We start from the raw sequence: 25,572 nt of genomic DNA on the forward strand, positions 1-25,572 counted from the left end.
CCTGGGTACCTCACTCTAGCTGGGTCTGGGCATCCCATTGCTGGGCAAGCTGGGGAGGTCCCCACGGTGTGTGTGTGGCCGTGGGCTCCACCAGTGCCCTGTAGGTAGCAGGCAGTGTTGTCCCCTTCCCCACATCCCACTGGATGCAGGACCTGCCCCATCTCGTGATTTCCCCCAGCCCGGCTCCACAAACCCCACGAGCTTTTCAAACTTTTATTAAATACAAAACCCCCGGTCCCTGCGACCGAACGCTGCATTCAACGTACGCTGAAAAAAAGGGTCAGACATTCAAATGTACAAAAGTCACCAGTGCCCCCCTGCCCTGGCGTGCTGCCCCGCTCCCAGCCCCACTGCTCCCGGCCCCCCTGTGGGGTGTGGGGGGCTGCTGGGGCTCTCAGTCCCATGGAGGGGCACAGGGCACCTGCCCTGCATGGCCCCGACCTCTCCTGCCTGCAGCCCCCCTGCCCCAAGGAAGGGGGAAGCCAGAAAAGGGGGAGACTCCAATAGTCTCCAAACTGCCTGTGGGACACTTGCTGCTGCAGGGCGACCCCCTCCTGGTGCCAGCCCACACCACGAGGGGTTGAAATGAGCCCCATTCCCACTCCCCAAGTGGGGAGGGCAGGTGCAGGCAAGGGCTGCATGCACACAGCATCTGCCTTGGGGACGAGGGGATGGGATACGGCTGCCAGCCCCCAGCCCTGGGTAAACTGAGGCACAGCGAGGGGCATTCGCTAACCAGAGGTCTCTGTTTGGCAGAGCTGAGACAGGGCCCGGCTCTAAGCACCAGACTAAAGCAGAGGAAGACAGCTAGCCATGTCTGCATGCCCAACAGGGCAGCAACCTCACCCTGATCCTGCCTGCTCAGGGGGGCCTGGGCTGCTCCCACCCCTGGCTGGGGCAGCAGTGGCTCCAGCACTGCTGAAGGGGGAAGCCTGCACCCCACTCCTTGCAGTGCTGATAGGGACGCCCCCCAGCATTCCCAGAGCAGAGGGATCTCACCCTCCAGCCCAGTGTGCAGGCAGGAGCTGGCATGGGCAGGGGGCTCCTCACCAGTGCTGGGGCTGCCCCCTCCCTCTGTGCCGGGGGGTGGCCAATCTCGTCCACCAACACAGTGAGTATGGGGTGGGGGTCTTGCAAACACACTCGTGGGGACAGGGGGGACAGAGAAATCCTGGGGAGTGAGGGGCCGGCTGGGAGGCAGCCGTCTCCAGAAGGCAGCAGAGTAGGGAGAAAACATCCCTGTCCAGTCCTGGCTCTCGAGCTGGGGCAAAACCCACCTTGCCCAGTCAGCCCGGACACAGAGCCGGGTCCCCATGGCTCTGCAGGTGGCACAAGCACTAGCCCCGGGCCAGGCGGGGGGGTGGCCTGCCGATCTCCACTGTGATGTTGGTGTACATAGGCTGGCGTGAGACCTCCACCAGCCGGTACTGCAGCGAGCTGATCCCATCCCGCTTCATCGTCATTTTGGTGTTCTGGATCTTGGTGAATCTGGTGGGAAGGGGAGCAGGATGAGGGGGGGGACATAACTTTCATCGTGCCAGTGGTGCTAGACATCCACGGGAGTGATCAGAGCCCTGGCCCCTGCAGCTCACTCACCTCTGCGGGTTGGGCTCATTGTGTTTGTCCCGTTCATGCTTGATCATGCGGTACCTCCCAATGCGGATGTCGGGCCTCGACACCTTCATGCCATTCAGGGAGATGCTGGGTGGTGGAAGCAGGAAGGGATCAGAGTGTGAGCACCAGGGTGTGACATTCCAAAGCCCAGAGACCTCTGGGATTAGACCCCAGGCCAAATAAACCTATGCCTGTTTAAGCAGCACTGTGCAAAGGCAAGATCATAGAATGATAGAGTAGTTTGGGTTGGAAAAGACCTAAGGATCATCCAGTTTCAACCCCCTGCCATGGGCAGGGACACCTCATATTAAACCATGTCACCCAAGGCTCTGTCCAACCTGGCTTTGAACAATGCCAGGGATGGAACATTTACGACTTCTTTGGGCAACCTGTTCCAGCACCTCACCACCCTCACAGTAAAGAACTTCTTCCTTATATCTAACCTGAACTTCCCCTGTTTAAGTTTAAACCCATTACCCCTTGTGAGCCAGTGCCATGACCGAGGGTGCTGCATGCTCCACAGCAGAGTGTGCCCAAAGCACTGCTCCTGCCCAGAGACCTCCATCTCCACCAGCGGCAGCTGTGGTCAGCCAGCACCAAGCACACATCACCATCCATCCCCCCTTCTGCAGCCCCTGCTCTTTACATTCTCTAAATGCTTGTGCCTGGCCCTTCCCTTGGGGCCCTCTCTATATGCTAAGGGCAACCTGAAGCTCTCCCAGAGCTCCACACGCCGCCTGTTCACCACCCCAAGCCCACCATGGATGGAAACTGCAACCATGCCACCCTATCCATAGCTACTGCGACTGTGCCAGCGTGTACACAGCACCTAAAAGGGGTGGATTGCTTGACCAGCCATTATGGGGTGGTTGTGCACCACCAGCCACACACTGCTCCCCTGGGCAGTGCCACGGGACGGTGGGAGAAGAGGCAGCAGCAGTGTGGATGAGGGTTCAGCTGTGGCTCATCATGCAGCTGTGCTGCAGCCTACCGGCTGCTGGCAGAAATGCCTGCTTGGCTGCTGCACAGCCACCACTGAGACACTTCCAAGTTTTGCTTCCCAGCCCTGGATGCCTCCAAGTTTAGTGTTCCGGCCGTGGCCTGGAGCAGAGCCCGCAGGTACACTGCCCCACTGGCACAGCTCACAGCATCACAACCCCAGCACGCCGCGGGATTCAGCCACAACGGAGGCACTTACCAACATCCTGGAAAGAGACAGCTCAGTCCCTGGGGATCACCAAGCCTCAAGTTGGATGATAATTAAATCCCTCCCTGTCTCCTCCCCCTGAGAGAACAGAAGGCTCAAGAGGGAGTCTTACTGTTCTCTACAACTACCTGAAAGGAGGCTGTAGTGAGGTGGGGGTCAGTCTCTTCTCCCAAGTAACAAGGGATAGGACAAGAGGTAACAGCCTTAAGCTGCACTAGGGAGGTTAGACTGGATATTAGAAAAAATTACATCACCAAAAGGCATTGGAACAGGCTGCCCAGGGCAGTGGTGGAATCACCATCCCTGGAAGTGTTCAAAAAACATTTAGATGAGGCCCTCAGTGACATGGTTTAGTGATGGAGTCGGCAGTGCTGGGGTAATGGCTGGACTTGATCTTAAAGGTCTTTTCCAACCCAGTTTTCTCTATGATTCTATGTGGCATGCCCTGTGCACGTCTCCCACAAAACCAGGAGCCCCAGCGCTGGTAAAGGTACCATGTTAGTGCTCGCAGAAGATGCCAGCACACCCCAACCAGCAGCTGCTGGCGATGGTTTGGCACCTACCGGTTAAAGATGTCATCATCCTCTCCTCCCCAGCCCCAGTACTCATTGGGAAAGCCATTGATCTTCAGGAACTGGGACTTGCTCAGCCCAGAGACACCGCCAAAGTAGCCAGCGTACGGCAGCCTGCAGGTTGAGAGCAAACAGGTCAGCCCAGGGACAGGCAAGGATGGCAGTCAGCACCACAGGGACCTGCAGGTACAAAGCAACAGCCCTCTTCTGTGTCACCCTCCCATCCAGGGCTCTGTGCTCCCTCCCATCCCACATCCACAACTCAAGGCAGCAACCCCATGTGGGCCCAGGTGAGAAACTGATGTTGGTGGCCCCAGTGTCATCCCAGTGAAGCCACACCAGCCCTGGCTGTGTGGAAACAGCCCAGGCTCCAGTTCACCCACCTGAACCCAAACTTGTCCATGCCAACAGCAAAGTGCCGTGGCTGCTCATAGCAGCGATAGAGGTTACGGTCGTCCATGGGGATGAGGTCCACGTCGCTGAAAATGAAGCAATCGTACTCCTCATCATCCTTGAGCGCCTCCAGGAAGCCCACGTTCAGCAGCTTGGCCCGGTTGAAGGTGTCCTCACCGAACTGCAGGGCAGAGATCAGCAATGCCCGCCTGCTCATCCCACCCCAACACCTCCTCACCCCTGCCCATCCCACCTGGTTGATGATGTAGATGCCATAAGCCACCTTCTGCCGGCGCAGGATGGGGTGCAGATAGTGCAGCCAGTACTTGAGGTGGTGCTCACGGTGCCGGAATGGGATGAGGATGGCTACCTTCTGCCGGGGCAGGCAGTCCGTGGGGGTGTACTTGCCACCCAGGCGCACGTCGGGGTTCTCCCGCTGCACCCGCTCCATGCTCATGGGAGAGCTGAACTCGATGAGCAGGCGCCCGACTGCAAGAAGGAGAGCAGGGTGATGCCCGCAGGACAGGATTTGGTCAGGGTCATGGTCATCCACGACTCCCAGCCAGGCTGGCAGAGCAAGCAGCAAGGTGGACCTGCAAGGGGGACTGGCACTGCCGAGGGCAGATGATGCCCAAAACTTGACCCAAATGGGGACAGAGAGACTGGAGACACCGCTAAGAAAACCTGAGACCCGGTACCAGTTCCAGGGTTTCTCTAGTACTTCACCCCTGAGACCAAGCAGAAGCCATGTCCAGGGCCCAGGGGACAAGGATGCCATCCATGGGCACCCACCCTGGCCCCACAGAATCACAGAATGGTTTGGGTTAGAAAGGACCTTAAGATCATCCAGTTCCAACCCCCCTGCCACGGGCACTAAACCATGTTACCCAAGGCTCTGTCCAACCTGGCCCTGAACAGGCTTGAAGAAAAAGTCCAACTCTCTGACGACGCTCACCCCACGTCTCACCTAAGCCGGGAGGTGTCTCCTGGCAGGGCTGCAAGGGCTTCTCAGTGGTGGAGTGGTTGGTGCTGGGCTTGGCGCTGGGGGACGGGGCCTCAGCTCCAGCCGGCCCATAGCTGGGGACGGTGCCGTTGGGGCGGGAGGAGTTGGAGAAGGGGTGTGTGCGCGAGGCGTTCCTGGCATTGAAGCGGCTGAAGAAGTCCAGGTGCTGCGCGTAGACATCGAAGTAGAGGATCATGATGATAACGAAGTGGAGCAGGCAGAGCAGCAGCACGGCCTTGCAAATCCTTTCCAGGGTCACCCCCAGGAGCAGCCTGGTCATCTTCCGGGCACGGGCAGGCGGACATGTGCACTTAGCGGGGCAGGGGGGCGGCTCCAGCCACGGTCTCTATCCTGCTGAGACACCCCATGCTCAGGACACTGCCAGCATGAACAGCACTGAGGCAGCAGGAGCAGTGCAGGACCTGACCTGCATCAGCACCTGATGCAGAGGTGATGGGCAAGTCAGTATGCCAGAAAACACCCTGGCTGAGTACTGGGCTTGAACCTCTGCTCTAAAGGCTCAGCCATGAAGACACAAGAGGCCCCCAGCCCTACACAGCAAGTCTCCTTTCTGCTTTCTAAGCCAGATCCACTCCCCACTCGCATCAACCCCCAGCAGGGGACAGGGACATTCCCACAAGCACCATAAAGAGACTCCATGGAGACTGGGCCCTTGGAGATGGTCATGCTCTTCAAAAGTGCAGCCAGCTGGGATGTCCCACAGGCACTCCCACCAGCCACCCCTTTCCAAGGCACCCCATTTCCCTGCTCTCCATCCTGTCCCCACCTTGCCATGCTGCACCCCACCAGCAGCACCAAAGTGGGCCTGGCAATGAGTGCCATGCCTGAAGGGCACCCAGTGGGATAAGCAGCTGTGGGGCAGACACTGAGCTGAGCCAGGGAGATGTCCCAGCTTATGTCCAGGGGGGTCCAGCTTACAGCCCAGCAGTGCAGGTCCTCTCTCCTCCTGCTGCTGGTGGGAATGCCCCTGAGCTGCTGGGAGCCGCTGGGAGCCAGGGTCCCCTTATCTCCCACATGACAACTGGAGCTGTGCCAGAGCCCTGCTGGGAAGGCAGCCCAGAGAGTCACCGGAGAGCCCTGGTCGAGCCAAACCGCCCATCCCTTCCCAGCCCTGCCACTGCTGGGAGCGCAGCATGGCCGTGCACCCCAGCTCCTGCCCTGGCTCCTGTCCCAGTCTGCTCTCGGAACCGCTAGAACAGGGCAAGGCGACCCCGCAAGGGACAGGCACAGGGGTTCACAAGGCCATGGGGGTCCTGGGACAGGCCAGTGCTGCTGCAGGGATCCCGGTGGTTTCCCGGTGGGATCCCAACAGACAAGGATCAGTAGCAGGACTGCCATTAGGAGTGCAGCTAGGACCTGAGTGTGCTAACAACCAGCCGGGGTCTCCCTGGGGGGCTGCAGGGCACGTGGCCAGCACCAACTGGCTGGGAATGGGGATGGGAGCTGAGGTGCGAAGCGGGATCCCCCACCCAGCTCTGCTCCAGCTGCACTCCCAGCCACAGGGCTGATCCCAGCAGGCAGTAGGGTGCTGGCAGGAGCCCATAGCAGGCAGTTAAGTGCTGGAAAAGGCTCCGAGCCTAATGTCCCAACTGTGTTCATCCTTTGTTTCTGCAGGATGCAGAGTGGGGTCCCCATGGGCACAGCCATGCACATGTCAGCACCCCAACTCCTCATCCAGGTTTGTTCTAGAAAGTTGCCCTCTGGAGAAATGCTGGCTTTGCTGTTATCTCCCAAACCTTTCCATGGTCAAGGTGCCCTATCTACCCAGCACAGCCCTCAACACAGAGACTTGCTTGCCACCAGCACCTGCCAGACACCCTCCCCAAAGCCCCTGGCAGCAGGCAGCACATGGAGCAGCGGCATCTCAACAGCCAGGCGGGGAGGGAAAAACAAGAGCAGGTTTTAGGGACCCTTTAGCCGGGTGGTCCACGAGGCGAGCAGAGAGCGGTGCTCGACGGGAACAAAAGCGAAGCGCTCCATCGGCCACAGGATGCCACCAACATGAGTGGGCTCAAACACACCCGCTAGGCAAGGGGCTGTGAAACATGATGTCATCTCCCACACACAGCATCTCCAAAGGGTGTGCGAGGCTAAAAGCAACGTGGGGTTGGGGCGCTGGTCCCCAGGGGTTCACCCCGCTGTGGTGTGTGCCATGGGGCTGGGATGCTGGCTTTGGAGGGGATGCTCGTCCCTAAGGGCTCCCTTTTCCTACAGGACATCCCTAGGCTGGGAGAAGGGAGGCGCTGGGGGAGCCGACGGCTCCGGTGGCCCCAAGCGGGGCAAGGGGGCACCTCCAGCACAGCCAACCCCTCCCAGTTCTCCAGTCCCCAACACACACACACGAACTTCCTGAAAATCGAGAAACACCCACAAAAACGTGGCTTTCCCCCGAGCCGGGGCGGTGCCCCCATAAGTGACAGCGATCGCACCCCGCGGGTCGCATCCCGGGCCTCCCCCACCCGGCCAGGCCTGTCCGCGCCGCTGCACTCACCGCGGCCTCGGGGCTGCCGCGCCGCCCCGGCGCCGGTCAGCGGCCCCCGCCGCCGCCTCCTTCTCTTCCTCTTTCTCCTCTTCCTCCTCCAGCCCCGGCCGCCGGCCCGCGGGCTCCCATGCCCGGGGCTGCGGGGGGGCCTTGCGGGCCGGGCCGCCGCACCACCGAGAGCCGCAGGGAGACGGGGCCGCGCCCGCACGCCGGCTCCGCCCGCCGCCGCCGCCGCACCGGGCGGGGCCGCCAACGCCGCCCGCCCTTCGCTCCGGGACCGCGCTTCCGCCGGGCCGGGGCAGCCCCGCGGGGACCGGGACCCCAGGGACACGGACACCCCCAAACCCCCCCGCTGGATGCTCGATGCCCACAGGCCGTGGGTTCAAGCGCGGCACCGGCACCCCCCGAGCGTCCCCGGGCACCCCGGACGCGGGGTCTCGGTGTTCCCGTCTCCCCTCCCTCCCGCTGCCGGCAGACACCCTGGCCCGACCCGAGAGTTGGGTTCATCGCCCATCATGACCTATTTGTGCCGCCCCCCCCCCCCCCCCCCCCCCCCATGTTCCATTGCTAGGAAACGCTGCGAATTCCGCTCTCCCAACCGCAACATCAACAAAAGATCTTGGGCTGGTCCCACCGCGAGTTCGGCCCAACAGGAGTAACTTCTGTACCACTCACAGCCTGTCCCTTCTTGCCCGCAATCCGATGGTATGGTAAGTATTGGTCAGCCCCTGTCCCCTTTGCTTGTGCCCGTGTCAGGCTACTCACCGTAGCAATGGCTTGCCCCTTGGCCAGCAGCCGCTCCCTTAAGAAGGCAACCTTACAGCAGAGATTGGAGCAGCACCCATCCAGCCCAGCCCTGCTGGCACTCGTCCAGCTTCTGCCTCCAGCTCTTGGTTCAGCTCTTCAGCAGGTGGCATTTCCCCACCAGTACTTACATGTAGTCCCCAAATCATCTTTCAACTCCTTCTGCTGCTTCTCCTTAAATGAGACATACAAGGTGCTGGAGCCCTGCTTAAGCTTTTTCTCCATACTTGGGCAGCACGCATTTAGCACACCCAGGTCCTAGAACTCAGGTGCATGGACCTAGAACAAGGGAGCACAGGGGATGCTCACCTCACCATGGGATGGATGCAGGTTTTGGGCCACCCCAGACACCGTGAGCGCTGCCCGGGTGGGTCTCATGCCCTCATACGAGGCCCATGGGCAAGTCTGGAGCCTGTTCTGGCTGTGATACACACAGGTGAGATTTGGAGGGCTCAAAAGCACCTCGGAGAGGGAGATTTCTGACAGTGGGTGGATTTCTATCAAGCCAAAGCAGAACAAGGCAAGACCCATCCCTGAGAGACAAGTAGGTAAGCCTTTCAAGGCAGCTCATAGCCAGGAAGATGATTAACCCATAGAGCAGCTTTATACCACCAGCACAGGCACCTCCTTCCTGAATGCAGCCCCATGAGCCTGGTGTGGGTCTGATGAGATTGGAGCTCCCAGGGCCTTCAGGTGTCCCTGGCCTGCAGCAGCAATGCCAGAGGATAAAGGCACAGGCCTCACATCGGACAAGCAGAACACCCAACACCCTTTCTTCTGAGCAGGCAGGGCCCAGTGTATGTCCCTGCCATTATGTGGGGCACATGCAGCTGCTGTCACAGCCTCCAGCCCTAGAGGACAGCCAGCAAGAGCAGTGCTCTGGTTTGCCCCAGCAGTCTTCCCCACACCCAGGGCTGAAACACACTGCTATCCTGAAACATGCAGGACAATGTGAAGCAGAGCCAGCAGACCTCAGAGAGGTCATGCTGTCCTAATCCAAGGGCAAAAATCAACAGGCGTGAGCAAACCCTTCTATGGCTCCAGCAGCCCCACCACTGCCCCAGCCTGTCACATCCAGGTGGGAAAAAGAGATGGGCAGCTCCAGGTGCATATCCATTCTGCGGCAGCACTCAGCACTGAGGATCAATGCCTCCCCTGCAAAGGTGTTCTGGCAGCACAGCAGGATGAGGGCTTGTGCTGGATACAGCAGACTGCAGAAGCATCGGCTCCAGGCTCTCTGCAGAGCGGAGGCAGGAGGACCTTGTTCTTCCCTTCCCCCAAGCAGCAGATGAGCTGCAGGCCCAGCTCTCCACAGCCACTTCCCCATGCTGTACTCACCACAGCCAGGGAGAGGGAAGCAAAGGAGCACAAAGCATCCCCACCCCAGGAACTCGGTGCCAAGGGCCCCCCAGGTCCGAGAGGGACAGCAGAATGGGGAGCCTGGGCACCCAGCAGCACCCAGCCAGCAGTCACATGAGGGAGCCTTGGAAGGGGCAAGATCTCTTTGCTCCTCTGCCCTTCTGGTGCTCCCAAGCTACACAATGGGGCTATGGACACTGTGCGCTAAATTACCTGGATGAGAGCCGAAAGCCCAAACCAGCTTGTGCCTGTGGCTCCAGCATGCCTTGTGGGGCAGTGCCAATGCTGGTAGGAGCCTGGCAGAAGCAGCGTGGAGCTGCCTGATGCCTGCTCTAGCAGCCTCCTACCTGCTCTGGGCAGCAAAGTAGAGCTTTCCCACAAAGCAGAGCTCCCACAACTCAGAGAGGGCTGAGCAGCCAGCAGAGTTAACCCCACACAGGGAGGGCACCACCAGGCTCCTGGAGCAGAGCAGGGACTCTGCTGGAAGGAAACCTTGCACAGGATAGTCTGAATCAGCACTTGCTCCCCGTAAGTCTCCCAGGTGTGCACAGGGCAGAGGAGGACTTGCATCCTTGGACGAGAACCATTATTTATTTCACGGACACAGAACTGCACTGGTGGTAGGTTCTACACACACCGGGGACACGCAGCAGCAGGGCCCAGGCTGCTGGGGCAGGATTTGTCACACAAAGAAGTTTGTTTCTTCCGACGGGCCGATGGGTTGGCAGGAAGGGGCTCTACACAGCTGGGCTCCTGCTCCTGCCGCCGGGCAGCTCCCACCCCAGTCAAGGATAGAAACATTAAATAAGTATATACAGCACCTCTTGGGGTGGGCTGGAACAGGCTGGGTGTGACAGAGCTCAGTTGCCCATTTTTACTTTAGATGTCTAGGAAGAACAAACAGAAAAGAGGTTAGGCTGTGCCCCACACACTCTAGCCCAGCCCCCCAGTTCCACCCAAGCACCCTAGGACCATCCAGAAGCTGCAGGCAGCTTATCACCTCACTAATAAGACATGAGCATCACACAGGGTACACCCAAGGTGACACACTCGGTGACAGTTGCTCAGAGGGACCATCAAGAGTTCACACTACTGCATACAGGCACAGAATGCTGTGGGAAGAACTGTGCCACCCCAAACCCTGCGAGCAGCCTCCCTGTCCCAGTGCAGAGCACGATGCTGGAGCCTAGGGGTGTCTCCCTGGAGCTGAAGAGCACTCAGGGTGACAGGCACCTTGTGCTCCTATAAGCCTGGTGGCCCCAGGAGGCGGGTACCTGCAGGATAGCAACGATGACCCCAAACAGCCCTATGGCACTGCCAAAGATCTCCACAATCAGGATCTTGACGAAGAGGCTGGCATTCTGGGCATCAGCCAAGGCAGCCCCGCTGCCCACGATGCCCACACAGACCCCACAGAAGAGATTGCACAACCCCACGGTCAGGCCAGCCCCAAACATGGAGAAACCTGTGAGAGAGAAACACTGCAAGAGCAGGGGGCAACCCCCTTCTACCTGCACCTGGGGCATGCTGCAGCAGCTCTGCCTCCAGGTGATGGGAGAGCCAGAACTGCCAAGCTTCTCAAACTGCCAGAACTGTCCTGCCTGCATCCTGGCTCCGGCAGCTCCAGACCAGCAAGTGACAGCACCCAGCAGAGTGCAGGATTGCCTTGAGAAGGTAATTAAAAAGCCACTTTTTGGCAGAGGAGTCACTTGTCCTTCAGACACTTACAGTAGGTGTGTCAGAAAGTGAAAGTCAGGGTGTCATAATGTTCACAGTGACCAAGCAGTCCTTACCTGCGTGGTAGTTCCTGGCTCCAATCTCCTCTGGGATAACTGCAGTGAAAGGCTGAGAAAAAGCAAAGGGGCTGTGTTAATGGCTGGGTTCACGGTGTCTGACAGAGGTTCCTTGTACAGCACGAGGCTGATGCATTTTGGACAAAGCTGGTCCTGCATCCATGTCCCTGAGTGGCTTCATGACACCTGCCTTGTGTGTGCTCCCCAACCCACTCTTCAGTGTACACAAGGACCACCACACAGACCACCAACCCCAGGGCCTGCAGAGCCACAACAGTGCCCAAAGCTGCCACGAGACCACTGCTCACAACACTGTTCTGTACCCAGTTGCCCATTCCCACTGTGGCGCACAGACACAGCCCATACCTCAGCCATGTTACTGATGACAATTGCCATGATGATCCCATAGATGGCCACGGCCTCGCAGAAAATGATGCTGTGAGAGAAAGGCAAAGTCTAAGCATAATGTCCCAGAGCAGCACCCACCACTTCATGCCCAGCCAGACCCCCCCCCCCCCCCCCAGCCATATCTAAGCCAGCCACACTGCTGCCAAGGGCAGAAAGGCAGCTCAGCCTACCCACTGCTTTCCATTTAAACAATGGGGAGCTGCAAAATAGAAAGACTGGGTGCTGGTTGCACTGTGCCACCTGAATAAGCAGCAACAGCTGTGTGGGAACCAGGCCTGGGGAGCCCTGCCCTCCTCCAGCCCCCTTCTACTCCTTAGGGGAAAGGCTGTGCAAAGTCTGGCCAGGGGATCCCTCTCCTGGGGCAGGAAGTGTGATCTCAGGGTGTTTGTTTTGAACACACTGGGCTTATTCACTGCATGATATCACACAGTGACTCTTCGAGGCAGCACTCTGGCTCTTTTAGAGCTCTTTGTTTTGAGAGCAAACAGCATCAGCAGCTCAGCAAGGAACAGTCTGCCAGCAGCACCCAGCTAGAGATAGGACAGGAGCCTCTGCACCAGGCTGGGACCTGCCCTACTCAGGCACAGCATGAGCATGAACTTCAGGTCTGTGCTTACCTCACCAGGTTCTTGGTTTTGATCCGAGGGGCTTTGACTCCACCACCAATGATGCTGGAACCAGTGATGTAAATCCCCCTGTGGCAGAGAACCATGGTTGGTGGAGGATCTGGCACTTGCAGAAAGATCCAATAGGGAAACAAGGATCTTCCAGCCAAGTAAAGAATGGGGCATGTAGCTGCGGGACACTGCAGACTTGACCTGTCCATCCCCAGGGTACAAGTGGTCCTACACTCCATCATCTACACCAGCAGAACTGCTGGAGCACAAGAGCCACTACTGCATGGCCTGGGCTCAGTCGTATGGCTTCCAGAGAGCCAAGGTTGTCCCTGCCTCTGTGCTGTCACCTGTAATGTGATCTGTTGAGACGCAACAGGAGCACAGCAACCTGGCCCCACTGTTGTGATGACCCACACAGCTCCACACCCCTGCATGCACATGCTGTTCTGCCCCTGCTCTGCTGAGGGAAAACCACAGTGTATGCACAGCTACTAAGGTGGGACACCAGGAGCCTGTTGAAGAGCCAGCCCCACTCACCAGGCAGCTCCCACCACTGACAGGGAGATGGCCAGGCCAATGCCCAGGTTGGACCACATGAAGGGTGAGGTCTCTGTCAGGAACCTGGAAAGGAAGAAGTGCCCCAAGTTAGCATACAGGATGAGCCCCCAAGTCGTGGTGCACAGCCCCAAAACAGGTGCCCCCCACTCAGTCATGCAGCCCACAGTGGTTTGGGTATTGCCAGACAATGGACATGAGAGCCTCTCTCTGCCAACCAGCAGACTGCCCGCACAGACTGAGATCTTCCTCTTGGAATTTCACTGTGAAGGGGAAGCCTGGGCTGGGAAAGGCAGTAATGGCTGCACCAGCACCCTGTATGGAGCCAGCCACACATACACATGCTGCATCTATCTTGCCTCACACAGAGCAGAGGCACCACTCACTATAGCTCTTACTGCCCTGTGATGCATGATCACTGCCTATTGCTCAAAAGCAAGCACTGTTCCCTGCAGGCACTGCCAACGCTGCCCATCTCCTCACACAGCCCTGAGGATAACACTATTCACAGGGAACTCACCAGGCCACATCGAAGCGGAAGCCCAGGTCAAATATTGTGTAGCAGATCCCTGGAAAGCAAGAGTGACACACAAACCTTCAGTCAGGCACCTACGACCTCCTGGCACTGCTGAACTGCCATAGCAGAGGCCCAGGAGCACAACACAGCATGCAGATGGGCTATGGCGAATACTGGCTCAGACATACAGAGCTGTGAGGAAGGGTGTCTGTGTCATGTGTCGTGTCCCCCCACCAAATCCAAACCCATTGATTCCAGCACTCCCACATCAGCTCAGGACAGAGACAGCCCAGACATGTAATATTACCAGACCCCACTGTGATACTCTAGTCCTCACCCAGCAGAGGATCACGGTGGTTGTTGCACCCATTGTTCCCTGACCACGCTGAGCACCTAGAGGCTGTGCTGGGCTACTGGGGTTCAAGGGCAACCCTGTCCTGGTTTTGGTGATGACAAACCCACAGCCCCGAGCCCCAACATGGCCTCCATTCACATCTCCCAACAGCTGAGCTCTGCTGGAGGGCCATGGCACATGGTGACCAGCTGTGAGCTCTTCTCTCTCACACAGGAGCAAGGCTGTGCCCTGACTGACCATCACATGCTGCTCCATCACCATCACACCATGGTCTGTGATGTTCATCCAGGATCCCATCAACACCAGAAGCTGCAGCTGCCCCCCAGCACCCACATTTCCAAGGCTGTGGACATTCAAGACATGCCTGTTGACCTCAGCATTCCCCCCAGGGTTCATCGTTTCCAGATAAATCATATTCCAACACAGGCAGGAGACACCAAAGCACAGCCCTGAGAAACCCAGACAAGCCCTTCCTTTCCAGGAAGGGATACAAGGACAGCTTGTCCTGCTGTACCCTGAGTGCTCCTCTCCCATGCTGCATAGCAGTGGGAGTCACACCCAGCATCGCTGCACAGCCAAGCACAAAGTGCACCAAAACCCTGCCTTGGTCTGAGCTTCTGAGCAGGAAAACCAGCTATAGACCAGAAGAGACACTTGCTCTTCATATTGCTCACTGTGCACAGCTGGAAAAAAGATGGTGACCCAGCCCTAAGGGACAGATATGCACAGGCAGCATCAGCACTGTATGCTCCACACCAGATAAGGAGGGCGAAGAGATGCCTTTACCATCACTGACCAGAGCCAGTGGCTGTGTGATGACAGCCCTGCATGCAGCCAAGAAAAGATTAAATGGGAGACTTCTGACATGCTTAAAAGCAGCAAAGAGGCCACAAAACATGTCCTGCAAGACAACTCATCCCATGTGAGGGCCTTGGCAGTGCAGCATAGGGAGACCTGTCCTTACAGCAGGGATGACCCTGTCATCCCTATGTGTTACACCTCATACAAGGGTCTCAGCACCCCCCTCGCAACGTACAAGCACTGTTGGGTGAGCTGGCCCACAAATGGGAAGTGGTGATGCTTGTCACTCCTCCTGGAGCAGAATCAGGATGCCCTCTCCCCTGCAGTGATGCACACAAAGGAGGAACGGTGCCACCATGGCCAGGGAGCGTTGAGGGAAGCCACATCCCAGCCTGCACGCCTGGCGACCTTCAGGGGTGATCTCCACTGTGCTGGGCCCGGCCAGCCCATGACTTGTGTTTTGGCTTTGCTGCTTGGCTGGTGGAGCAGGAACTGAAACCAACCAGCCCCAGCTGCCCTCACTCCCCAGGAGTAGCAAAGAAGAGCTACAACCAGCTCAGGGCAGATCCTGAGGGCATCTTATACCTCTTCAAGAGCACGTGTAGCCTTGGATTCATATACAAAAGGAACAGGGTGAAAGATGCTTTTCTGTGAGTTCTGGCTCCCAGCCCTGTAGCCATAAGAACAGAAAAGAGTAAGGGCAACAGGACCAGAGCACCAAAGTAGGGCTCAGAACAAGTAAAGCACTAAAGAAACACCACTGCAACAGTGTACCAAGCAAGACCGCTTCCTGCTCATGCCTTCTCTGCAAAGAGATTGGAGCAGGGAAGGGGAAGTTAAGAGCATCTGGGCTCAGCTCGTTGAGATTTTCCAACAGCCAAGTTTGCACTGGTGTGAGCCCATGATTCAGAGCACACAGTCAGGCAGCCCTGACCCTGGCACTGGGTTCACCAGGCCCTGGAAACACGAGGGAGTGAGACACCCTCTGCTTCTGACTCGGTGTCTCCCCTCACCCAAACACTGAGGCAGGAGCCAAGGTCTCCTCATCCTCTGCCTCGCTTGTGGCCACTTCACGCTGCACTGAAAGAGGAAATAACCAGCGGCTACAGCGTAGAATCTATCCACTACCCCATGGACCTTAGTGCCCCTGTGCCCGATGGGATCAGGAGCAAAGCCTGGGATGCCACAAGCTGCAGCACAGCCACACACCAGCTCTGCAATCATTCGGACAAACTGCACTTTTACTTATGCCGTGGCAAAGCAGGAGGCAAACCCAGGAGACACTCACTGTCACAGCCTAGAGAAACAAGCACCTGCCTTTACCTCCCCCGGTCTGCCAAACCCAAACCGAACGCTTGACTGGCACCAGCACCGTCCTGCTCTCACATACACACAGAAGCAGATGGGCTGCTCAAGCCGGACAGGCTCAGAGCACCGAAAGCCGCACGTCCAAGGGTGCCTAGCATTTACACGACACTGCTGGGGGTCCAACCCCCGACGGAGCAGCCGAGAGCACCATGGGGTGACATGAGGCCTGAGGAGCCCCACAGCAGCGCTCCGGTGCCACGGGCCAACCCTCCCACCTCCCCCGTGAGTAGCTCGGCCACCGGGGGCCTGTCAAAGCTGCGCCCCCAGCTTGCCTCTTCCTTTCCCACACCGCAGCCCCTCTCCGAGCCCAAACCGCAGTGCCCAGACTCCCTCCTGCCCCACACCCCCCGCGCCCGTCCCCGCGGCCTCCCGCTGTCGGTGACCGCAGCCCCAGCGCTGACCGACGCCCAGCATCGTGGTCCAGAAGGCGAGGCCGAGCCCCGAGTACAGCAACGCGAGCCCCGTCATGGCGGCGGCGGTGCGGGACGGGACGGGACCGACCGGACGGAGCGGAGCCGAGCGGGCCGGGAGCGCGCGCGTCACCTGACCCGCGCGGCACACGTGAACGGAACCTCAGCACCCAGGCAGGAGTAGCGTGACGTTATCGCCTCTATCGCGCCCGCTTATTGGTTGCCGGGCCTGACAGCTGCGGGGGAACTACATAGACCATAACACACCGCGAAAAATCGCCCCTTCCCATTGGCTGCTCTTCCCCTCCCCCGCCATGCCGTGAGGCGCGATAGGCTCCACTTTCCCAGGGGCGGGATTTCCGCGGACGGGGTGGGCGGGGCCTTCTCCCGGAAGCGGGCTCCGAGGCGCTCGTGTGGCGCGCCGGGCCCCGCGGCGCCATGGCAACGGCCTTCAGCAGCGACGGGGAGGCCGTGCTGAGGAGGGAGCTGGGCCCGGCCGCGGCACCACCGGCACCGCGGGGAGACCTCGACGGCTTCTACGAGATGGGCCGGGCTGTCGCCTTCGTGCGGGGCCGTGGGTTCCGCAAGGTGAGCGGGGCCGGGGGCGGAGGAGGCCGGGGACAGCGGGTCTCCCCTCCCTGCTGCCTCACCCCCGTGCCCCGTCCCCCAGGTAGCCCTCCAGTTCCCGGACGAGCTCCTGGCGGACGCGGCCACGGTGGCGGCGCGGATAGAGGCGGAGACCGGGGCTGAGGTGTATGTCCTGGGAGACACCACGTACGGCAGGTCGGTGTGGGGCAGTGCGGGGTCCCGGCATTCCTCTGCGGGCAGGAACGGGGTGCTCGTCCCCTGCCTGGCAGGGCCGAGGGCCGGAGTGGGAAGAGCCGGTCTGACACCTGGTTCTCCCCACAGCTGCTGCGTGGACGAAGTGGCCGCGGAGCACGCGTGTGCCGAGGCGGTGCTGCACTACGGCCCGGCCTGCCTCAGCCCCTGCAGGAAGCTCCCTGTGCTGCACATCTTCGGGAAACAGCCCCTGGATATCGGGCGTTGCGCAGAGGCCTTTCGGGAGCTCTATGCAGACCGGCAGAGCCGCGTGGTGGTGCTGAGCGATGTGGTCTATGCCCATGCGATGGGTGAGTGCTCGGGGTCCGGGAGGGGGCCTCTGGCGCTGCTCTGCTCTCTGCAGAGCTGCTGGAGGGGGAGCAGGCAAGCGGTCCCCACTGTCAGGCTTGATTTCCCTCCTCTTGCCCAGTCTGCTGTCCCGTCTTGGTTGGATCTGTGGACATGTTTTGTTCTCACTCCTATCTTCCTTCAGGTGAGTTGGAGCAGCAGTTGTGCCCCGAGTATCCCAATACCGTCTTCTCCAGGGTGGTGTATGGAGACCCTCCTGACCCTGCACTGCCTGGGGAGGAACGGCAGTTTGGTCGCCAGTTCCTGGTGGAGGCCCCGGAAGGGCTGCAGGACTGTGCCATGTTCTATGTGGGCACTGAGGGCCTGACCCTCACCAACTTCATGCTTACCTGGAATCGCTGCTCCTTCAGCTCCTTTGACCCCACCACCAACTGTGGCCGCCGGGAGACCCTCAATGTCAACCGTGCCCTGATGCGACGGCTCTACCTGGTGGAGCGGGCCCGGGATGCCCGAGTGGTGGGCATCCTGGTAGGCACCCTTGGTGTGGCAGGCTACCTGGATGTGCTGCAGCACCTTCGGGAGTTGCTGCGCCGGGCTGGCAAGCGCAGCTACACACTGGCTGTGGGGAAGCCAAACCCTGCCAAGTTGGCCAACTTCCTGGAGGTGGATGTCTTTGTACTGGTGGCCTGTGCTCAGAACTCCTTGTTAGACTCTAGTGACTTCTACCAGCCTGTTGTAACTCCCTATGAGTTGGAACTGGCCTGTAACCCAGCTCGTGAATGGACAGGGAATTACCTTACTGACTTCCGAGATCTGTTGCCAGGTAATAGCTAAAACCAGCTTCCAGCACCCTCCTGGGGCACATCCTGCCTTGCTTCCCTGCCTGGAGGCTGCAGTTCCTGCTGCTCTGTGCTGGCCAGAGGATAGATGTGAGCACCAAGCTAATGTTACTGTTTTCTGGCAGGTGCCTGTGCACACGTTGAGCTCCCACCAGCCATCCCTGCAGCAGAGGCCATTCCTGACGTCTCACTGATCACAGGGGAGATGCGTGCTACCCACATCTGCGACCCCCCAGCCTCACAGCTGCCCTCCAGCACCGCCCTAGCCTGCAGGGACCAGACAAATGCTCTTGCAGAGATCAGCCCTGCTGGTTTGTGATTCAGTTTCATGCTGGGGCTGAGCCCCAGTGATGGGGCAGTGCTGCCTTCTCTGCTCCCAGTAACAATTCCCTTTCTCTCTCCTCACAGCCTCTTTCCTGGAGTCCCGTAGCTGGCAGGGCTTGGAGCAACAGCTGGGACAGACACCTGTTTCCAAGGCTGTGCAGGGCCGACGAGGGATTGCCATTGCCTACGAGGATGAGGGGCGTGAGCAGTCCTGATCTGGCAGCAGCACTGACAGCCAGCCAGGAGCAGAGCCATGTGGGAGCCCAGGGATGGCCTGACACCATGTGTTGGACCAATGGGGTCTCTCAGGAATCTGGACCTGCCACCATCTGGCCCTGTGCTGGATGCAGCCTTCAGTCAGTAGTACTGTGGTGGGAGAGCAGGAATTGCCTGTGTTTCTGAGGATGCCAGCAGCACCCTGGTGCTCACAGCAGCAGGGCCAGGTGGGGTGCTTTGCCCAGACACAGCCTCAAGGGCTCTGCAGTGCAGGGCAGCTTTGGTCCTACATGCAAAGTTCACTGCTCCGCATGAGACTGCAGCACCAGGGAGCGAAGCTTTCGTAGGCTACATCTGCTAACTGAATCTGAACTGAAAAGGACTTGTGAGTCCTTCTAGAATAAAACATGGGCTGAGGAACACGAGAGTGATACCAGGTGTCCCGGAGTGAAAACACAGATTGCTGACAGCCACTAGCCCACTCTGGGAGTGTCAGCTAAAATCAAGCCAAGAGAACAGAAGCCCAGACCTGAGACCACCCAGAAATGAAAGCCTGTTCACAAGCTGGGCTGGGGAGTTAAGGCAAAGGGCAGAAGGCTCTGACTGAGCAAGCCCCTCACCTGATCTGAGGGGGAGTGGGGCACACACATACTGTACTGCAGGGAGGACCCCACATTCAGTGGGGATGGAGCATCACCCCTTTCATGTGAGGCAGAACAGTTCCTGCTCCATGCCAGGCAGGAGAGCATGGCAAGCATGTATGAGCTGCTTTTGCATCCCTCCCATTAGCCAGGAGGGACAGGAGGCTTTGAGGCACCCCAACCTTGATACAGGCGCCTCCACTAGCCTCCTCCCCAGAGGCAAGAGGCAGGCAAAGTCCAGTTACCACAGTAACGACAGCCACAACATAGAAATATTCTTAATATAATTAGGGGCAGGGCCTCCCCCCTCCCAACCACACACATACAAATAAAAGCAGGGGGCAAACCCCCCTGCCCAGCCAGCCACTGCCACAGGCACAGGGGCAGCCTCCCCGCTGCGGGCATGGGCACCCACGGGGAAGTGCCAGGGAAGGGCTGGTAGCCCAGGAATGGGGCAGTCCTGCCCAGGCTTCCTCCTCCCTGCTGCCACCTCCTGCAGCCAGCATTCCTGTCCCCTGCGAGGGGGGAGCATGCTGGGGGAACAAAGATGCTGACACCGAGATGCGGCCACCAAATCTAGCTGAGGAGCGTCCCGAGTGGGTTAATTCTAGGTGGAGGGTTATTCTATGAGCCGTACTGCAGCAGGGTGGGGCGGATGAGGGGACTTCCTTGCAGGGAAGAGCTGGTCCAGGCAAATTGTCCACGGTCCTGGCCAGTTGCTCAGTAGTCTGCTGTGTACTCTGTGCCATGCAGCCCTCGGCACAGCAGGGTGAACTCCTTCACCATCTCCTTCACTCGCCGCTTGTTCACACGCTCTCTGCTAAGACGGAGGGAGAGGACAAAAATGAAGCAGGAGGGAGGCATGAGGCCACACAGAGGGGGTCAGGCCCACCACATCATGTGGGACACAGCTGCCAAAGTGAGGGCACACAAACCTGAGGATCTGCTGACTGAAGGTCTCCTTCTGCTCAGGGCTGACACGAGCTGAGGGAAAGCCATCCTCCTGCATGGCTTCCTTGATCCAGACGCTCAGGTAGCTGAAGCAGTGCTTGTTCAAGGCAAAGAGGATCTCTGCGAAGTGATCCATGAGGCTGCGGGAAGCCTGGCCACCAACACCCTGCCACAGAGCAGACAGACCCTGTCACCCTGCCTGCACCCACCCATACTGCTGGGCTGTCCGATCACAGCTCCGCAAAGATGCTGCTCAGGAACAGAGCCCAAAGTTCTGTGACCCTGGCGTCTCTCACCTCCAACACTGCCTGCAGCAGCACTTTGCCGTTCTCATGCACGACCTGTCCCACGGGGGCGATCTCTCCACAGCGGGGCAGCAGCTCTGTCTGCAACACAGAGCCCATCCCGATCAGTGCCACAGCAGGGTCCATACTCACCCTTCTGCGATGCTCCTGCCCTCCCAGCTACTGGGGAGCTACACGATGCCACAATACTCACAAAAAAGCCACAGGATGCTTTCACTGTTGGGGCCTCTGGGAACTTGAGTGAAAGGACACCTGAAGGCAGAAATTGCTCACATTAGCAGCCAGAAACCCTACATGCCATCCCAAATCAGCCCTACGGTCCCCTGCCCCTGGCTAGTCTGTGCCCAGCTCCAGAGGAGTGGGGCTGGCTTCTCTGCAGAGTGATTTGGAGCGTGGTACTCACCACACTGAAACACCGCTTTGACATCCAGGTTGCTACACAGGAAGAGGTCCGGCTTCCTTTTCAGAGCCTGCAAGGCACACAGACAAGCAGCATGAACCCAGCGATGCAGAGTCAGCCAGGAAGCCTCCGAGGAACCCAGTGCCCCAGACAGCCTCTGCCTGGACGCACACTTACCTGTGCACAGCCAGGATAAACGGCAGATTCACACAGTACAGCAGGAAACCATTGCTTCTCCCCACCCTCCCAAAAAGTGGCAATCAAACAGCCAAGCAGTTTGCTACACTCAGAGTCTACCGATCCCAAGATCCGAGGATAAATGCCACAGTGGGCAGTATGCACACTTTGGAGAGAGATGGGACACGGTGCCTGTCCCACCAGAACCAGGCGGTGGCCTTGCAGAGACCAGCCACGTGTGTGCTTTGCTGCTCTCCTCCTGAAGATGCTGGCATCCATAGGGTCACAGCAACTGGCCCAAGTGGTAACCCCAGACTGGGCTAGCAGCTCACTCTGCTTGGGCACAAATGATGAGGAGATGCCAGTGTTGCTTGGTGGCTCCTGAGTAGCAACTCTTGAGATCAGAAACACTTTGTTATATGATTCCACCAGCCCTGTTAGGGGCCAAGCACTGCTGCTGGGGATGCCCCAAGCTGTGGCATGTGGTGCAGTGGCTTGTCCCCGCCCTGTGCTGACATTAGGCAGTTACTGGACAGAAATGTTTCAGCCTGAACCTTCTGCTCCATGGGAAGGGATTCAGCCCTGCCATAGCAATCCTGCTATGTCAGGCAGCCACGTCTGTGCCCTCACAACCATGTCACCATGCCCATTGCTGCAGGCCAGCATTGGGGATGGCAACCATTCCCCCTGCCCTGCTGTCACTGTGACACTGGGGACAGCAGCCAGTGGCAGGCAGCCCTTGGGCTGAGCTGCATGTGGGGCAAGTACTGACCTCTGAGACTGCTCACCTCAGATAAAAGCAGTGAGAGCTTTTAGCCAGCAGCACCCAGGATGCATGGCCATCTGCCCATAGCCATGGTCTCTACTTGGAACAAAATAGAGCGATTTCCCACCCCTTCTTCAACAGGGAAAGCCCATGGCCATCTGCCCAGTCCAGAGAACATATACTGGAGACCAAGAAGCTGAGTTGCCGGTTTCAGGGTTGCCCCATCTCCTTTCTGACCCTATACACACTGAAAGAGAGGACTCAGGTTTGGCTACTGAAGCATCACTATACAGGCACATTTGGCACACCAGATACAAGTGAAGACCTTCACAGGGGCAATCAGGGGCCACTTATACTTGTGCATATACATACACAGACTGTGTGCACCAGCCCTCTTGACTCACCAGCACCAACACTGGAAGGGTAGCTAGTGCCTGGTCAATGGTCTAGAAACACATCTACTCATTGTGTCTGTTGCTGTTCAGTTGGCCCACTCCAGACAAATGCTTGCAAAGGACTGCAGTCCTAGCCATGGCAGACTACCCCTGTTGGGGCAGTGGGCTCCGGAGTGGTGACCCCAAACCTCTCCATGGCAGCATGCAAAGGCAGCTGACCCCCGAGATACCACCCAGCTGCAGGTCCTTCACCCTGCCCACCCAAGGGTTTAAACCTGAGTCCTGCGCACTGCAAGACTGTTCAGCTGGCACAAGAGTCTCCCAACATGCTCAGGTTGACACCTACCTGCAGGGTGCTTCTCCTGGCCAAACCAGACCCACGGCAGGCAGAGCCCCTCAAGCTCTCCTGCAGACTCACTGCTGCATCTGCTCCTCTCTCCACCAGTGCCACAGAGGAAGTGTGCCAGTATTGGGAGGGCTCGTTCCCGTAAGACAACTCCATCAAGGGAGCATGGAGTGCAAGCCCAATCTGAGCACACATGTACATGTCTAATTTAGAGAGAGATGTTGTTTACCCCCGTGAGATGGGGCCCTCTGCAGCTTCTCCCATTAGCAAGGAGCACTGGTTAGGTCCCAGTGCTCTTCCCCAGCACCAAGAACCCTGCTTCAGCTCAGGGGTCTTTTACTCCTGCCAGAGCAGCTCTGCTCACACGTTCTGGGATGAGGACATGTCTTTAAATGCTTTCAGACATACTCTCACATCCTCTGCTGCAGCAGCTGCCGCAGAGGTAGGCATTGGCTCTCTGGCAAGGGCTGTCCTGTGGGCCGCCACATAAAGGACATCGGGTTCTTCTCCATGGTGGCTGGGAGACCCCAGACAGGTCTTCAGAGCAAGCTTTTCTGTGTCCAGTTCTTCAGAGGCAGGCAGGCATGGAAGGGACACCAAACCCCACTCCTCCAGCAGACAGGGGACAGTGGGCAGCTGCACCACCAGCTCCTGCAGATCTCCAGAACAGATCAAGGCCTTGTGTCTGGCACCACCACCTCTTCCCAGACCATAAGCCCAGTGGTGAAGAGCCTCCAGCTTTGGAAAAAGCATGTGGCTTGGCCAGGCACCAGGTTTAGAGAGGAGCAGTCAGTGCCTGCCCACCAGGGATGGAAGATGCCAAGCCTGTGTCCTCCATGAGACTCTAGGACTCTGGCTGGAGCAGGTGTGGTGGAGAGTTCAAGGACTGTTGCATCCAACTCAGGAAAGGAAGGAGGTAGGGGACAGTGACAGCTGTGCCACCACCAAAGGTCAGTCCTGCATCTTCTGCCTGGCAAGGCTCTGCTCACCCAGTCTGTCATGGGGCTCCTGGTCAGGGGAGGTCACCACAGTACCCCCATAGGTCCATGCCAGTGTGGTTCCATGTTGGGGCTGCATGGATGTGCCTGCAACCCTAGTGGGGAAATCCTACCTGCAACTGGGAGCACACACATGAGTGATGTCCCCTGGGCAGGGAGTTGGTGAGAGCTTCCAGACACTAGAACCTGCCTAGTTGTGCTGATGCAGACCTGGGTGCAGCCCCAGCCATCACTGCTGTGCGGTCCTGGGCATAGGTGCTCTGGTTGTGTAGGCAGCACTGAGCCCTGCAGCCCTCCAGGCAGGATGCTCACTTGGGCACAGCAGCAGCGATGCTCTGCGCCATTCCCAGCACACAGCAAAGGCAGGAGGGGAGCAGCTGAGGACAGATCTCACTGCAAAGGGCGCTGGCACAGCTCCATGCAGCCTTAAGGCAGGCTGGTTATTTTATACTTAGCTTTGTGTAGCAACAACTTCTAGAGGATCTCCAGCATCTAGATGAGATTTGGTTTAAGAAGAATGTTCTCATGATCAGCCATCATCAAGAAGGATTGCCAATGAACACACTGGCAAAATGATCAGCTGCACCAACTGGGCAGTGCCACGGGCTGCAACCAAGCCCAAATAAATATACTGTAAAGTCAACTGAAATCCTGCTACACAGAGAGATGGCTCCCTGTGAGCTGGTCACAGAGGGCGGATGTGCTGCTATCAGGTGGTAAGATGTGAGTTATTGGAAGATAAAAGAGTACTTGCTGGTAGAAAGAAAAGACAAAAACACTGCCTGCAAGGAGAAACCAGGCAAGGAAGAAGGTATCTCCAGCAGGGTGATTGACCACAGGAGCAAATGATCAGGGAAGTGGGAAAGTCTCCGCCTTGATGCATTCTTGAGTTCAGAATTGCTGCTGCTCTGGAAAATGCCAAGGGCATTACTTTGCCAAGGGCACCACAGGTTGAAAAAGCTGGGATTAAATACAGCTGCCACCACATCAAAATTAGGTCTGAAGAGATCTGCAGTTCTCTCTGACTTTAATCCTTAGATCAACCATGCCAAGTGCAAGGCCCTACACCTGGGTCAGAGCAATCCCAGGCACAGCTATGGGTTGGGCAGAGAAGAGATTCAGAGCAGCCCTGAGGAGAAGCACTTGGGGGTGTTGGTCAATGAGAAAATGAACATGAGCCGGCTGCGGTGTGTGCTCGCAGCCCAGAAAGCCAACCGTATTCTGGGCTGCATCAAGAGGAGTGTGACCAGCAGGTCAGAGGAGGTGACCCTGCCCCCCTACTCTGCTCTTGTGAGACCTCACTTGGAGTATTGTGTGCAGTTCTGGTGTCCTCAACATAAAAAGGACATGGAACTGTTGGAACAAGTCCAGAGGAGGCCACGAGGATGATCAGGGGACTGGAGCACCTCCTGTATGAAGACAGGCTGAGAAAGTTGGGGCTGTTCAGCCTGGAGAAGGCTGCTTGGAGACCTCATAGCAGCCTTCCAGTATCTGAAGGGGTCCTACAGGGATGCTGGGGAGGGGCTATTCATCAGGTTCAGAACAAGGGGTGATGGATTTAAACTTAAACGGGGGAAGTTCAGGTTAGATATAAGGAAGAAGTTCTTTACTGTGAGGGTGGTGAGGCACTGGAATGGGCTGCCTAAAGAAGTGGTAAATGCCCCATCCCTGGCAGTGTTCATGGCCAGGTTGGACAGAGCCTTGGGTGACATGGTCTAGTGTGAGATGTCCCTGCCCATGGCAGGGGGTTTGGAATTGGATGATGTTAAGGTCCTTTTCCAACCCAAACCATTCTGTGATTCTATGA

At 58.2% G+C, this 25,572-nt stretch overlaps 4 protein-coding genes across 5 annotated transcripts in view; 1 reads left to right on the forward strand and 3 right to left on the reverse strand.

Annotated features, from left to right (window-relative positions):
* Nucleotides 1-198: 198 nt before the first annotated feature.
* Nucleotides 199-7,499, reverse strand: B4GALT2 (beta-1,4-galactosyltransferase 2). Its single transcript, XM_034064307.1, has 7 exons — nucleotides 7,302-7,499; nucleotides 4,754-5,140; nucleotides 4,040-4,275; nucleotides 3,777-3,967; nucleotides 3,385-3,507; nucleotides 1,597-1,701; nucleotides 199-1,488 (listed from the first exon to the last, which is right to left on the reverse strand). The coding sequence occupies exons 2-7, from the start codon at nucleotides 5,067-5,069 to the stop codon at nucleotides 1,338-1,340; spliced, it is 1,122 nt and encodes a 373-aa protein (XP_033920198.1). The 5' UTR covers nucleotides 5,070-5,140; nucleotides 7,302-7,499; the 3' UTR covers nucleotides 199-1,337.
* A 2,525-nt stretch (nucleotides 7,500-10,024) lies between these two features.
* ATP6V0B (ATPase H+ transporting V0 subunit b) lies at nucleotides 10,025-16,450 on the reverse strand. The gene is made up of 8 exons (XM_034063957.1): nucleotides 16,271-16,450; nucleotides 13,349-13,397; nucleotides 12,811-12,894; nucleotides 12,274-12,351; nucleotides 11,615-11,684; nucleotides 11,249-11,300; nucleotides 10,730-10,920; nucleotides 10,025-10,342 (listed from the first exon to the last, which is right to left on the reverse strand). The coding sequence occupies exons 1-8, from the start codon at nucleotides 16,335-16,337 to the stop codon at nucleotides 10,316-10,318; spliced, it is 618 nt and encodes a 205-aa protein (XP_033919848.1). The 5' UTR covers nucleotides 16,338-16,450; the 3' UTR covers nucleotides 10,025-10,315.
* Nucleotides 16,451-16,691: 241 nt separating this feature from the next.
* Nucleotides 16,692-19,208, forward strand: DPH2 (diphthamide biosynthesis 2). The gene is made up of 6 exons (XM_034063970.1): nucleotides 16,692-16,867; nucleotides 16,950-17,062; nucleotides 17,189-17,409; nucleotides 17,592-18,230; nucleotides 18,372-18,557; nucleotides 18,655-19,208. The coding sequence occupies exons 1-6, from the start codon at nucleotides 16,718-16,720 to the stop codon at nucleotides 18,783-18,785; spliced, it is 1,440 nt and encodes a 479-aa protein (XP_033919861.1). The 5' UTR covers nucleotides 16,692-16,717; the 3' UTR covers nucleotides 18,786-19,208.
* Nucleotides 19,209-19,677: 469 nt separating this feature from the next.
* IPO13 (importin 13) overlaps nucleotides 19,678-25,572 on the reverse strand; it is a 31,682-nt gene continuing 25,787 nt past the window's right edge. Inside the window, exons 16-20 of one of the 2 annotated variants that reach the window (XM_034063889.1) lie at nucleotides 21,087-21,153; nucleotides 20,877-20,935; nucleotides 20,675-20,764; nucleotides 20,363-20,544; nucleotides 19,678-20,244 (exon numbers count right to left, since the gene is read on the reverse strand). In XM_034063889.1, the coding sequence (XP_033919780.1) occupies nucleotides 20,148-20,244; nucleotides 20,363-20,544; nucleotides 20,675-20,764; nucleotides 20,877-20,935; nucleotides 21,087-21,153 (495 nt within the window). In that variant the 3' untranslated portion in view covers nucleotides 19,678-20,147. Of the gene's footprint in view, nucleotides 20,248-20,362; nucleotides 20,545-20,674; nucleotides 20,765-20,876; nucleotides 20,936-21,086; nucleotides 21,154-25,572 lie in introns of both variants that reach the window. The other variant, XM_034063888.1, reaches the window with a different exon arrangement.

The sequence above is a fragment of the Melopsittacus undulatus genome, chromosome 6 (genome assembly GCF_012275295.1).
Source record: "Melopsittacus undulatus isolate bMelUnd1 chromosome 6, bMelUnd1.mat.Z, whole genome shotgun sequence".
NCBI lineage: Eukaryota > Metazoa > Chordata > Aves > Psittaciformes > Psittaculidae > Melopsittacus > Melopsittacus undulatus.